The 15,633-nt window shown below is 40.8% G+C and overlaps 1 protein-coding gene across 2 annotated transcripts in view; it reads right to left on the bottom strand.

Annotated features, from left to right (window-relative positions):
- The window catches only part of KCNT2 (potassium sodium-activated channel subfamily T member 2), a 2,196,588-nt gene that overhangs the window by 265,134 nt on the left and 1,915,821 nt on the right, over positions 1 to 15,633 (bottom strand). For both annotated transcript variants that reach the window (XM_069233351.1, XM_069233350.1), the window contains exon 16: positions 5,150 to 5,299. In XM_069233351.1, coding sequence (XP_069089452.1) covers positions 5,150 to 5,299 — 150 coding nt within the window. The remainder of the gene's footprint in view (positions 1 to 5,149; positions 5,300 to 15,633) is intronic.

Raw genomic sequence — 15,633 nt, 5'->3', positions numbered from 1 at the left:
ATCGATTAGTTTGGCTCATGAAAGCCACTCTTGTATATCTAAGACCAAGGAGAAAGTGAGAGAAAATTACTGGTGGACAGAAATGGGACTTTTAATTGAAAGAGTTGTGCATGATTGTTACATGAGCCCATAATGCAGGACACAAACTATGGTGATCAGAGAAATAGCACCAGGTCCTGGGATTGAAATAGCTCTGTTCTTTGTAGGTCCAATTAGGGTGTCGGGTAGTGATAAATATGTTCTGTAAGTGGCCTGAATTGAAGGTGGTAAACTCAATGGAAAAATACAATGTAGTACTGTATTTGGAAGAATTATTTCGAAGAGAGGGATTCCCAGTGTCACTTTTGACAAACAATGGTGTTCATCTGACGTCTAAGTTAATGGAAGTGTTTTTAGAGGAGAGGGACATTAAGCACACAACAGTCACTACATTGTCCAGAGGCCAATGGCATGATTGGATGCTTTCATAAAGTGATCAAGGATTTTAAACAGCATGCAGTAGTCCACTGTCTGAACTGGATGAAAGAGCGAGAAAGGCAAATTTATATGTGTAGGCGAACTCCCCATTCACCAAAGGGATAATGTTTTTCTGGTTGTTCAAAAAGAGATTTCCAAATTAATTTTTGAGTTCGGCATAGGTGGACAGGATGAAACAAATGGGAACTAAGAAGGAAACTGAGGATGAGGAAGTGAGAATTGTGAAAGTAAAAGGAGCACAGAAACTGATAAAGAAATTCTGAGTAAAAGAAAAGAATGGTTTATGAGCAGCATTGGCAAAACTTGAGAGGGCCGCCCTGTACAGTATATACAAGGTTGGGGATTTGGTGAAGATAAAAATCAAAGGGGAGGTGGTTTGATGGATGAATTCAAACAATGGATGAAGGTTATCAAGGTATTTACAAATTTGGTGAAGACAGAAGATCATTGAATTTGGAACTTGAATAGGATTCCTCTTTGGTGAAGAGTTTGATGTAGTCTAACCTTTAATAGAGCCCCAGGTGTCACAAAAGGCCAGCAGAATGTGACAGTTAATGTTTAGTGTGACTCGTAGTTTAATGGTTAAACATAGAAAGCTGCACTGACACGCACTTTAAATGTGCACTTGATTGTATTTCAGAGGTCGACGTAGGTGACATTTGAATTAAATACATGTTAGAGGAATAGAACATATGTTATAGTGTAATTTAGACACTAGACTAACAGTATATATATAAATTATATTGAATTTCTCATGATTAGTAAATGATTAATGAGTTTTCCATTTGAAATCAAATGTATTACTCATATTAATGAAATATTATTAATGTTGAATTTATATTTTTGTATATTATATGTGTTTTACTAACCACATTATATAAAAGCATTTTATATTTTCTCGTGTTAGCATGAGTGAGGCCTATTGAAGCTTACAATTTGTGACCTTGCTAGAAATGCTGATTCATTTTCTAAAGTGAACTTTATTTTAGGTTACGTTCTCAAGAGAAGCTTAGCTAGTTGGTAATAGATTCTATTGTTCAAGGATGGAGAGAATATAGCCTAATGTCTTGATGGAAGAACAGTGCGAAACATGAACTGGTTTTGTATACAATTGTTTCAAACATGCCTGGAGTCACACAGATCGAAGATGTTCCCATGACAGACCTGGCAAAGAATTTGACTGTTTCGATTTGGAATCATACAATTAATTCCCATTGGATGATGCACATTCAACTTGGCATGAATCAGAATGGTTTGTGAATTCTAAAATGTCGATGGACATTTGAATTTGAGCAGTCCCCACAGTTCATAGCAGCTTGCAGAGAGCTCCTGATGCATGTACATGCGTTGCTGATTCTGATGCTTTGGTGATGAAGATTCCCTGATTGATGTATCCCTTGGGGAGGTATCTTTTTTCTCTGTTATTTGCCCCTTGTAATCCCCTTTAGATTTAGAAATCCTTTTATTTTCCCTTTTTAGAAGACTCTTGACCAAGGTTCTAATATGCTTGCACTTTCTCTTTTTGTCTTATTTTTGCCTAATGTAGTTAATTTCCCTCATTTGATAAGTGGTAGGGTTGACCTGTGCCCAGCCAAAGATTTTTTGATTGCTAACTCTGAGCATTGTATTATTTCTGTAACTCAGATATTCTTGTTGATGCTATGCATTCTTCTTCTTGAATGCCTCGTCTTATTAATGTAAGTTCACCTAAACCTGTTTTGATGCAATGCTCAACCCTTGGTGATTCTTTAAAATGTGGTTTTGCACAGTGTCTACATGACTTTGGGCTTGTGTTTGCAAAACATTTTTAACATTATTCTCTCATTGAAGTTTTCCTTTGCGTGCCACATTGGTCATGGTTTTTAAACTGTTTGGGTTGGTATTAAAATTCTGTTGATGGTTCTACCACACTACTTACTAGGTCCAAACATGAATCCAACTTCAAGAGCACTGATTCCTGTGAAGGATGAAAATGTTACAGCAACCTTTAAGTGAGGAACCGATTACCAACAGGCATGAGTCAGGGAGGGTCACAGAAGAATTGGGTGAGAAAATGCAAACCATCAAAAGGAAAAGCTTACATGTGAGTAAGAGATCATCCTGCTTTGATGACTGTGTAGGTTTCACTTTGTGCAAATGTTTACTTGTATATATGTGTTCCTTTAGTAATCTCTATATTGTTTAGATTTAGCATGTGTTGCATTGTACCATTTTGTGAGCAAAATATGTAGAATTTAACCTGCTTGATTATTATTATGGGGAAAGTGTGTGGTATGTTGTAATACATAGTATGGAATGGTAATGTGCTGGCCACTCCAGGATAAGAATGTATTTATTTAAAAGGAACAGGAGTTGGAGCTGAGAAGCTGGTGTGGTCAGACCTTTAATGGATGGGGTCGCTATAGTGGAACCTTTAACTAATAATAAAGAAAATATCTCACCAACTATATGTATGAGTCTTCTACATTTTCATAGTCATCATGTCTGATTGCACTACACACAGTGACAATTAAGGCAATTCAATATTTTTAGACATAGAAACAAACAGATAGAGGCAACTGCTTCCTGAGTTTGCTCACATGCACCACAAATGGTAAAAGAAGACATCTGGTTTCCAAGAGTGACATAAGCTATGTAATTCATCATGTTGTTCACATCATTTGTAGCCTAGCTATGTGAACTGGGATACAGGAACAAGGAGGAAAACAACAAGAACTCCCTAGGTCTAGTCAGAGCAAAGCTACCACAATATTTTGAAAGAGATACTGTATCAATAAAGAACTCAATATGGTAAAGGTGGATGTACATACACTTGGTACCAAAAAGAACAAATTAAATTAATGTGCAAAATGCCATCATCTACCTATGAAAAGATCAGAAAACATGCATCCTCTCACTCAACTATTTTGATACCTACCAGTATGTGGCCCTCACTAAGCCACTTTAATCTTCTAGGCCACCAGTAGCTATTGGTCAGACTACCTAAAGGCAGGCACCCCAGTGAATCTTTATAACACAGCGACTTACAAGTATCAAGATTCTCTGGTTGACTTTTAGGAGTCACCTGGCCAAATGACCTGGAATCACAAGCTAAACACTTTTGAAGGCACTTTGCAGATAGAAGTATATCCCTGGAAAACATAGTATTCACCCAGCCTCTTAGGTATAATGATTTAAATTCCCAAATAACAAGTGAGTATCCCACTATTTATCTTGTCTAGTGCCTAAATTGCCACCAGCATACCAAAATCCAGCATCTTCTAAGAAGTGATAGCAAGCAGTGTCCCCTAGGGACCTTCTTATTAGGATAATTAGATCACAAAGGACAATGGTATCGACACCTACATTTCTGGCACTTATGCTGCTAAAGGATGCTATGCTTTTAAAGCTTTTCATATTAGTGGTTATCTTGAAGTCCTCATAGATCTTCTAAGGTGTATTAAAACTGGACATTTAGAGTTATTATCTGCATCTGATTCCTCACACTCTTTACAACATGACTGCAAGATAGGTGCCATCAGTCCTGCAACAGAATGATGACTCTCTCTCATCATCATGAAGAGAAGTATGGATTCTATTAAAAACACCATGGTGAGGTATTCTATCAAGTGCAAGGTATCAATGATTTTGTTTGTTTTGGTTGTAGGCCAGAATATCATATGCAGAAATATTGTCTGACATAATTATAGTGCCCAAAAATTAATTTACAAAAATGTGTCCCTTTCCGTTTAGATTTTCAACAGCGCAATACTTTTTAAATGATATTTAGGACACAATATTTATGTCAGAGTATACTCCAACCATGGCATTCTGCTAGTTCCTGTTACCTTTCCATTGTTTAATAATATATTCCTAATTATGTTTCACACGCTAAATTTACAAAAGCCTCGTTCCTTCCAAGTAAATTCAATAATTTAATCTTAATCTGGTGAAATGTTCATGATATCTACCGAAAATATTTAAGAAAGTGGAAAGGGAATACTGGCAGCCATCTCTATGGGTTGTCTCTCATCTTTATTTCTTAAAATCAATCAAGCATTGTCATTAAAACACTTTTGCTCATAAAGTGTTTTTACTTCTCTATATAGCTACCAAATTCACTGCTGAAGGCCATGTAAAGTACTTGTCTTCCTGCCATTAGTAGAATCAATGTCTCCTCTCTTGGTGACAAGGAAGCCTCGGCATTCCTAGGAGGTTACAACACCTGTTATTGCCCCAAAGTAATTTATTCGCCCCAGGTGCACGTACCTGAGTTTTGCAGTAGAGTAAAAAAAGATCAGGCAGAGAAACATATTCACTCTATGGAAAATAGTTTGTATATGTCCTTTTAGGCAGGCAATTCATTAGAGACACAACCATCAAACTAAACATTCCTATCAAATTTCTACTAACCAATTAAGCATTTTTGCTTTGTGGTAGTTTGCTTGCTGTCACTGAACTGCCAGGCTCACCATAAAAAACAGAAATTGCATAATGGAAGTCTTACCCTCTTGTAAAACATGGCTGGATATTTATCACTGGGTATTTTGTTGAAGGACAATACAGCAAGCTTCTGTTTTCTCAATGAAGCACCTTCACTTTAACAAATCAAACATGATTCCGAGTATTTTGTTAACTCCCTATGCATAAAAAGGTTTTATATCTTAAAATGTTAACAATGAGTAGAACATACTTTTTATGTGCATGGAAAGATGCATAAGTGAAGCTTTTTCCTTCATATTCAGCGAAAAATGTACTTTCTTCCATTTTAATGTGATAGACTTCATTTCCAGAACATCGACCGTACATCTTCTGCCATTGCTCTGGAGACTGTTGGCCCTCCCTAAATTGAAAAAAGAAAAGAATAATTACGTAGATGTATGAGATTTTGGACGTATAATCCAATTATGTTTTGATTCGGAAACTCTTCTCTTTACTCAATGACCTAGAGCTACTTGGATAAACAGATTTTATGTTGCAGTAAAAACACATTGATACCTAGCTATGTCAGATGAAAACTGATAGGTCTACTTCATAAGCTAATTTTCCTGCCAGATGCAAAACCATACATTTTCTTTAATTTACAGCTCTGCTGTTGCTCTATTATTACATGTATCTGTGCCTCAATCAGTCCTTTGAAGTTTTCTCAAAGCCACAATTTTGAACCACTATTGATACAGCTAGGATGGTCCATGGGGCTGGACAATACTGTGTTCTTTAATCTGTTGTTCATCCATAACAAGTTATTCCTTGAATTTCAGCATTTTGTAGGGTGCATCAACATAAGCATGATGCACTGATCCTTCTTTGTATAGATGTGTTCAGCATGGTGTTGGAACTCAAGACCCTTGTCTAGAGCTTAAGCAATTCTGCCATTGTAGTCCTTTGGTGTTGCAATTGACACCCATGCTCCATTTTCGAATGTAAGCATGTACTGAATGAAATCAGACAAGTGTGAATACTTACTCCAGTAAAATAACAAATTTTGTTATCCTTGCAAAGCTAGTGAATTGCCCGTTTATGAGATTTGCATTTGCAAATCACTATAGTTTATGCTGTACATCTCACAAGGGCATACACATTTGAAATATTGTTTTCATTCAGGTTCACTGCTAAGAGTAGAAACCAATACTCTAAGCCATTCCCTTTTTAATTAGGCATATAATTTGAGTCTTTTTCATGTTACGGCTTCTGTTGGAAAAGTCACTGAACCCAATAGCAGACAAGGGTCTGTAATATGTATCAGAGGCACTGTTCATGTTTGCACCTCGATGGACATTTCAACAGGTGCAGCAGGTGCAAACATGAACAGTGTGCCTGACTACAATGAATGTGCTGCCCTCAGTGCAGCATTGAACTTGTTTCTGCCCTGGGGGCAGCACATTCAGTGAAATACAAAGCAGCTGTTTTTATCAGCCATTCCATGTCCCACTGTGCAGGCAGAACCTGACTACACTTTAGCGAGTGGAATAAAGATCCCCCTGCATCCAGGTGCAGGGAATGACTGCACCCATCTTCAGGGGGATCTTGGGGGGGGGGGAGTCCAAGGCCCCTCAACAGGGCTGTCCTCAGGTGGCACACTGACAGTGTGCCACATTTTCACCAAATGCATTATCAGTGAACCTTCTGATAGCTTCTTTGCCTTTTTGCCCATGTCCATAAAACAGCATGGGTGCAGAGGCAAGGAGGTTCACACAATTGCAAGGGACCAACCTCCCATGCAAATGAGGGATTGCCTCTCAAGATAGCGCTGGCGCTACAAGCGCCAGTGCAATTGATATTACAGAAGGGACCTGTAAGGAAATGCCTCCTTGGCATGGTTGCCCCCTGACTTTTTGCCTTTGCTGATGCTATGTTTACAATTGAAAGTGTGCTGAGGCCTGCTAACCAGGCCCCAGCACCAGTGTTCTTTCCCTAAACCTGTACTTTTGTATCCACAATTGGCAGACCCTGGCATCCAGATAAGTCCCTTGTAACTGGTACTTCTAGTACCAAGGGCCCTGATGACAAGGAAGGTCTCTAAGGGCTGCAGCATGTCTTATGCCACCCTGGAGACCTCTCACTCAGCACAGACACACTGCTTGCCAGCTTGTGTGTGCTAGTGAGGACAAAACGAGTAAGTCGACATGGCACTCCCCTCAGGGTGCCATGCCAGCCTCTCACTGCCTATGCAGTATAGGTAAGACACCCCTCTAGCAGGCCTTACAGCCCTAAGGCAGGGTGCACTATACCATAGGTGAGGGTACCAGTGCATGAGCATGGTACCCCTACAGTGTCTAAACAAAACCTTAGACATTGTAAGTGCAGGGTAGCCATAAGAGTATATGGTCTGGGAGTCTGTCAAACACGAACTCCACAGCACCATAATGGCTACACTGAAAACTGGGAAGTTTGGTATCAAACTTCTCAGCACAATAAATGCACACTGATGCCAGTGTACATTTTATTGTAAAATACACCACAGAGGGCACCTTAGAGGTGCCCCCTGAAACTTAACCGACTGTCTGTGTAGGCTGACTAGTTCCAGCAGCCTGCCACACCAGAGACATGTTGCTGGCCCCATGGGGAGAGTGCCTTTGTCACTCTGAGGCCAGTAACAAAGCCTGCACTGGGTGGAGATGCTAACACCTCCCCCAGGCAGGAGCTGTGACACCTGGCGGTGAGCCTCAAAGGCTCACCCCTTTGTCACAGCCCAGCAGGGCACTCCAGCTTAGTGGAGTTGCCCGCCCCCTCCGGCCACGGCCCCCACTTTTGGCGGCAAGGCTGGAGGGAACAAAGAAAGCAACAAGGAGGAGTCACTGGCCAGTCAGGACAGCCCCTAAGGTGTCCTGAGCTGAAGTGACTCTAACTTTTAGAAATCCTCCATCTTGCAGATGGAGGATTCCCCCAATAGGGTTAGGATTGTGACCCCCTCCCTTTGGGAGGAGGCACAAAGAGGGTGTACCCACCCTCAGGGCTAGTAGCCATTGGCTACTAACCCCCCAGACCTAAACACGCCCTTAAATTTAGTATTTAAGGGCTACCCTGAACCCTAGAAAATCAGATTCCTGCAACTACAAGAAGAAGGACTGCCTAGCTGAAAAACCCCTGCAGAGGAAGACCAGAAGACGACAACTGCCTTGGCTCCAGAAACTCACCGGCCTGTCTCCTGCCTTCCAAAGATCCTGCTCCAGCGACGCCTTCCAAAGGGACCAGCGACCTCGACATCCTCTGAGGACTGCCCCTGCTTCGAAAAGACAAGAAACTCCCGAGGACAGCGGACCTGCTCCAAGAAAAGCTGCAACTTTGTTTCCAGCAGCTTTAAAGAACCCTGCAAGCTCCCCGCAAGAAGCGTGAGACTTGCAACACTGCACCCGGCGACCCCGACTCGGCTGGTGGCGATCCAACACCTCAGGAGGGACCCCAGGACTACTCTAAGACTGTGAGTACAAAAACCTGTCCCCCCTGAGCCCCCACAGCGCCGCCTGCAGAGGGAATCCCGAGGCTTCCCCTGACCGCGACTCTTTGAATCCTAAGTCCCGACACCTGGGAGAGACCCTGCACCCGCAGCCCCCAGGACCTGAAGGACCGGACTTTCACTGGAGGAGTGACCCCCAGGAGTCCCTCTCCCTTGACCAAGTGGAGGTTTCCCCGAGGAACCCCCCCCTTTCCTGCCTGCAGCGCTGAAGAGATCCCTAGATCTCCCATTGACTTCCATTACCAACCCGACGCTTGTTTCTACACTGCACCCGGCCGCCCCCGCGCTGCTGAGGGTGAAATTTCTGTGTGGGCTTGTGTCCCCCCCGGTGCCCTACAAAACCCCCCTGGTCTGCCCTCCGAAGACGCGGGTACTTACCTGCAAGCAGACCGGAACCGGGGCACCCCCTTCTCTCCATTCTAGCCTATGTGTTTTGGGCACCACTTTGAACTCTGCACCTGACCGGCCCTGAGCTGCTGGTGTGGTGACTTTGGGGTTGCTCTGAACCCCCAACGGTGGGCTACCTTGGACCAAGAACTGAACCCTGTAAGTGTCTTACTTACCTGGTAAAACTAACAAATACTTACCTCCCCTAGGAACTGTGAAAATTGCAGTGTCCACTTTTAAAACAGCTATTTGTCAATAACTTGAAAAGTATACATGCAATTTTTATGATTTGAAGTTCCTAAAGTACTTACCTGCAATACCTTTCGAATGAGATATTACAGGTAGAATTTGAACCTGTGGTTCTTAAAATAAACTAAGAAAATATATTTTTCTATACAAAAACCTATTGGCTGGATTTGTCTCTGAGTGTGTGTACCTCATTTATTGTCTATGTGTATGTCCAACAAATGCTTAACACTACTCCTTGGATAAGCCTACTGCTCGACCACACTACCACAAAATAGAGCATTAGTATTATCTATTTTTACCACTATTTTACCTCTAAGGGGAACCCTTGGACTCTGTGCATGCTATTCCTTACTTTGAAATAGCACATACAGAGCCAACTTCCTACAGGACCACACAAGCATCTGCTGCCCCTTCTGTAGTACCAAAGTTATTCTTTATTGCATTCTAACTCCTAACTGAGAAGGAGTAGATATGTCATGTTTAGTACCTATGGAATTGTAATAATAAACACACTTTAATGGTAACGTCAGATGCATAGTTACAATTTTGAAATCAGCACTTTTAGAAAGTTAAGCAATGGGCTCCTGTAGAAATGATTAAAATTCACATCAATACAAATATATAACGTGCAATCAAATGTCCCATTCATCAGTCAACGGTACAATTTTAATAGCTCAATCGATGAGTAGTGTATTTGTTTTTTGCAAAAAAATACACACACATATATATATATATATATATATATATATATATATATATTACTTTTATGTATGTACATAAGCAACTCAATATCACATTAAGCATACAACCAGCCTGTACAATAAGTTACAATTATCTGCACCTGTGCCCCCTACAATCCCCATCTTAATATCCACTGGGAATTAATAGACGTGTACCATCCTCCTAACCATAACAGTATAACTCTTAAAGTCCCACATAGTTTGTCCTTTAAAATTGCAGGCTTTCAAGAAGGACTGACATTACCAATAGAATGAATTATGTCAGTGAGAAAATATTGTGTCACGCCAGGGAGCTCCACTCTGCTGCTGGGCTAGCGGAGTTTTGGGCTAAACTCCACTCTCCAAGTGCTCACTGCCCACCTCTACTTCTAACACATCTGTCTAGAGATGTGAAATGAGTAGGAAAACTTTGCATTCATAAGGGTTATTTTTGGTCTTCACAATTTGGTCCTTCTTTCCATAATTCTGATTACCACTGCTCCAGGTTCCAGGTTCCACCACACCAGGATGGAGATGGGTTATTTTTCAGGGTGTTTGCTTCATTTCGGGCACCCTCCTGCAGTGCACATTTGGAGTATTCCAAGTTCCTTTTGCTTTACTTGAGACCTTGAGAAATCTCTTTCTTTTTCTGGGCAGATGTAAAGCTCACTCATGTCAATTGCTTTAATAATGTCACTGAAACCAGAAACAATCTCCTATTTTGTACAAATGGGGCATAAGCATTCTCCACTAGCTATGCCACTACTGGTATATTGTGTGCAAGAGTCTCCTCTCATATTTCAGGAATGATGCACTTGGATCATGATTGATGATTCGGAGGTCCAGTGGTTTATTCCTGATATACAAGTACATTCACTATTTAGGTCTTGTGTTAGTCAGGTGACAACGTCCTGCAGAGGTCCAAACAACCAGAGAGGGTTGAGAAGCTGACAAACATGCCCTTTTGGTTGACTTGTACAATTTACTTAAAGGGATTATGTACTGATTGACACTACCTAGTTAGGAACTGTTGCAAACAAAGTGACAACCAATGGCTATTGTACAGTGACTTGTCTTATGTATGTTATAAATAGAATCACTATTAGGGCAGTGTGTTGTCTGCACTATGATCACTCTTTGCACACTTTTGTTGCATATGAATTGAACTAATGTATTCTAGGTGTAAAGAAATGTGTCCGGTGTTTCTTTTGGAGGTTAAATTTGGTTCACATTAGACAAAATATTCAATTTGTTTTTGTATCCCTCTAAGGTGTACACAAGATTTCCACCTATGAATGAGTCCCACAGGATGATTGTCTTAAATAGACATTTTGGTCTTTTAGAGGTTCTGTAAGTTACAGCTTGCGCCTTGACTATTTACCTGCTACTTCAGTCCTTCTTACTCATAGACAGGAGAGTATATGTTTGTTAAACCTAGCATCCTTGGTGTGGTTTCCCCTGTCCTTTTGCCTCTGTTTCCTATGTTTTGACTGTATGCTGGAATTTGTTTTGGCTGGTTTTGACACTCTGGGCACATTACCGCTGTTGACTAGTGCTGAAGTGCAAGAGATCTCTGTGTAAACTGTCTGTGTAATTGGCTTTTCCATGATTGGCATATTTGATTTACTAGTAAGTCCCTAGTCAGGTGTACCAGAGGTGCCCAGGGCCTGTAAATCAAATTCTACTGTTGTGCCACCCACATAAGTAGCCCTGTAAACATGGCTCAGACCTGCCACTACAGTATCTGTGCATGCAGATTTAAACTGCCATTTTGACCTGGCAAGTGTACTCACTTGCCAAGCCCAAACCTTCCTTTTTTGTACAGGTAAGGCACCCCTAAGGTAGGCCCTAGGTAGCCCGATGGGCAAGGTGCAGTGTATGTTAAAGGTGGGACATGTACTGATGTGTTTTACATGTCCTGACAATGAATTACTGCCAAATTTGTTTTTCACTGTTGCAAAGCCCATCTCTCTCATATGCCTTTAAATATCCTTTAAGTGCAATCCCATTGGGAGCAGATAGAGATATGGAGTTTGGGGTGTCTGAACTCGCAATTCAAAAATACATCTTTTGGTACATTTGTTTTTTAGATTGTCAGTCAGTTACACAAAGGGAGCTGGGGTGTAGCCTGCATATCCTGATGAGTCTTCTGAGCTAGAGTGGGGAAGGAGGAGCTGACACTTACACCTGAAAAGGCTATGCCAGTCCTCCCACAATGCAGTCTCCTACCCCCTGGTGTGTGTATGGGCCCAGGCCTGTGCAAGGCAGGATTTTGTGAACAACAGTTTGCCTACTTCAAAGGCAGAAAGAGGTATGAGTAGTGGACCCAAAACCCCAGATTTTTATATTACTTCTGGACTCAAGAGGAACCTCTGTCAAGGAGAAGAGCTGAAGAGCTGGAGGAGGAGTACTGACCCTTTGCCTGTGACTGTGCTTTGCTGGATTGCCCTGCAGTTGCTGCCTCTGCCTGAAAGAGGACAAAGAATAGACTTTGTGGAATATTCCTACTTTTGAAGTGAAGTGTCTCCAAGGTCTTGGACTGAGCTTGCCTCCTGTTTTGAAGTCTCAGAGCCATCAAAGACTTCCTCTGCCAGCACATGGACTCACTGCTGAGACTCCTACCCTGAGAAGTGGTGTCCACCCACTCCCTGGGCCCTTGAAAGGAGAAGCTGGTGGAACAAAGGCAGAAATCCATGTACAGGGGAAAATTTGAAGCACCACCTTTGGGGGCTGCGGGGGCTTATGTTACGTTACTGAACACAAGGAAATCAATACCCGACTACTAAGGCCCAGATTAAGTATTGGATTAATACATGCAGCGAGTTCAGACAACCAGAACTACTAATACTCAAATTCCAGCACCAATGGATGCAACCCCATGGAATTGTGAACAACTGCCTTGCATCATTTACTATGGCTGGTCTTCCACATGGAATTCCTGATTCAGAGAGGTTTAATACAGATGCTTACCACCTGGTTTGCGCAGGTGATAAATGTTTACAACTGCTCCTATGTTGGAGGATGTGGGGTGAGGTGGGAAGTAGAGGGAAGGGGATGAGGTCACCTTTAGATAACACCTTTTCTTGGCAGAGTGGCCAAATAATGGGTCTTGGCAGCAATGCAGCCCTTTCCCAAAGTGATTTTGTCAGTTGAAATCTCTGGCTGATAACTACACCCTTGGGAAAGCCAGACATCCCTATCATGTAATTAAGCATTAATGTGAAAATATGTTATTTAAAGAATGATAAAAATAACATCATGTGTAACAAATGTAAAATATATTTAAATTGATCTAAAACACTATTTTAAAATGTTTTGAAAAAATGCAGTATGCCTTAAACTAACACATAAATCAATCACTCACCAATATAACTTCTCTATTACCTAGAATATACATACTTACATAACATTGTTATTTGTTATTGTCAAAACCATCAACCAAATTCGACACTTAAAAATAGGTTCCACAAATTATATTAAGAAATATTAATTATGAATACAATTTATTTAATCCAAATTTGAAATTCAGCATAATTACTGTATTAGGCAAATCATCTAAAGTTATAAATATTTTAGTTTAAAAGCTACCCACTGCATCTCCCAATAAATGCCACAACATTGTTGTAAAACTAATTCAATTAGGATTACATAAGAAATTAAGTATTGAAAAAAAACAAGTGATTCATTAACATCAAAACATATGTAAACATATTTAAAAACACTGTCTATCCAAATTCTCAATAAACCCTACAATTTACAAACCAAAATATAATGCAGAATTTAAGATAAAAAGGAACAAATAATTAACAGCTACAATAACAATCAGCATTATTTAGACTCTGATTGAAACGCTAACCTCCCAATGTTCTTTAAACCAAATAACACAGAATTAACATGTAATACATTATTTAGCAATACAATAAGCATTTACACAACTAAGTGAAATTTAAAGAATACAACAAAAATAGGAAATTAACTTAAATGAACAAATTATTAAAAACAATAAAATGCCCACCTAATCCCCAATGATCCAACAATGCACATTGATTTTTTTTCTTAAATTAAATAAATATAAAGTAACAGTTGATGTAAAAAGTATGATGCAATACAACAAACCACAATGTTAAAAAATAATATTAAAGCAAGGGAGTAGCCAGAAAATTAAAATGACCCCCCCCACCACTTTGAACCAAAGCTCTTAGGGCACCAAGCAAATTAAGCAAGTCATCATGACTCTCACTAGAAGAGCTTCCTTGTCATTTCCATCCAAGCATCTATCCTTTCTTCTTTTTATTCTTTCATCCACCGGCTGGTAATCACCATTTCACCTTTACATTCCGTCATGCATTCAGTCTTTCATCCAATATTTAGAACCTGATTTAGATTGGGCGAATGGAATATTCCGTCACAAGCATGACGGATAGCCTGCCTGCCATATTATGATCTTTGTATGATATAAAGGCATCGTAATGCGGTGGAAAGGATATCTGTCATGTTTGTGACAGAGTATCCCCATCTGCCAAGATCTAAATCTGCCCCTTAATCTGTCACCATTCCATCAGTCAGCCGCGCCCATCCATATCCAAAACTATCCATATTCAAACCCAACCATGAAACATATCCATACTTTCACTTAATCATCCATCCTTTCACTTATCCATCCCTTTTCATCCATTCATCCATCATCCATCCATCTTTCACTCATTTATCCACCCTTTATGTGATCCATCCATCCTCCCTTTCACTCATCAAATCATCCACCCTTTCACTCAGCCCATCCATCCACTCATCTATCCATGCAATCACCCTGCCACTCAACAATATAGTCTTATACTCACTCATCCATCCATCCATCCATCTATCTATCCATCCACCGTTCACTCATTAATCCATCCTTCCACCTTTCATCCAGTCATTCATCTACCCCCTTTCATTCATCCATCCACCCTTTCACTTAGTCCATCCATTCACTCATTCACCAACTCATCGATCCGTCCATTTATCTTTGTCATCGATCCATTTTTCACTTACTTTTCCATCCCTCCTTTCTCTCACCATCCATCCACCTGTCCATCCATTCTTCCTTCTTTCCATCCACTCTTTCACTCATCCATCCATTCACGCTTTCACTCATCTACCTATCCATCCATCCTTCCTTGCTTTCACTCATCCATCCTTACATTCATCCTTTCACTCACTCATCTATGCCTCTATCTACCTTTTCACTCACCCATCCTTCCACAATTCTATTCACATATCCATCCCATCTTCTATCCATCCATCCATCATCCTTCCTTCCATCCATTTATTCTCGCACTCATTGATCTATCCATCCCTTCACCCTTTCGATCATCCATCCATCCTTTCATCCAACCATCCATCTATCCTCCCTTTCACTCATTTATCCACTTAGTTGTCTTTACATCCATCTTTTCACTTATCCACACATCCATTCATCCATCCATCCTTTCACTCATCCATCCACCCTTTCAACCCGTCCATCTAACCAGCCTTAAGTTTCCATCCATCTGTTCTACCATTCATTTACCCTTCTTCCTCATCATCCATCTTTTCAGTCACTCATCTATCCTTCCTTTCTCTCATCATTCATCCATCCACTCCCCCACACATCCATCCCTCCATACACCCTTCCTCTCTTTGACTCATCCATCCTTCCATCCATCCTTTCACTCATTCATCTATGCATCTATCCATCCACGGCTTCACTCACCTACCTATCCAACATTTCACTCACATATCCATCCATCCATCCATCCACCCATCCATCCTTTCACTCACTGAACATCCCGCCATTTCACGTTAATGATGAGCCTTTTTTCTGCAGATAGAAGAGGCCCATCAAAA

The sequence above is a fragment of the Pleurodeles waltl genome, chromosome 4_2 (assembly GCF_031143425.1).
Source record: "Pleurodeles waltl isolate 20211129_DDA chromosome 4_2, aPleWal1.hap1.20221129, whole genome shotgun sequence".
Taxonomy (NCBI): domain Eukaryota; kingdom Metazoa; phylum Chordata; class Amphibia; order Caudata; family Salamandridae; genus Pleurodeles; species Pleurodeles waltl.
The sequence above is the reverse complement of the archived record's forward strand: the minus strand, read 5'-3'. Positions and strand labels throughout refer to the sequence as shown.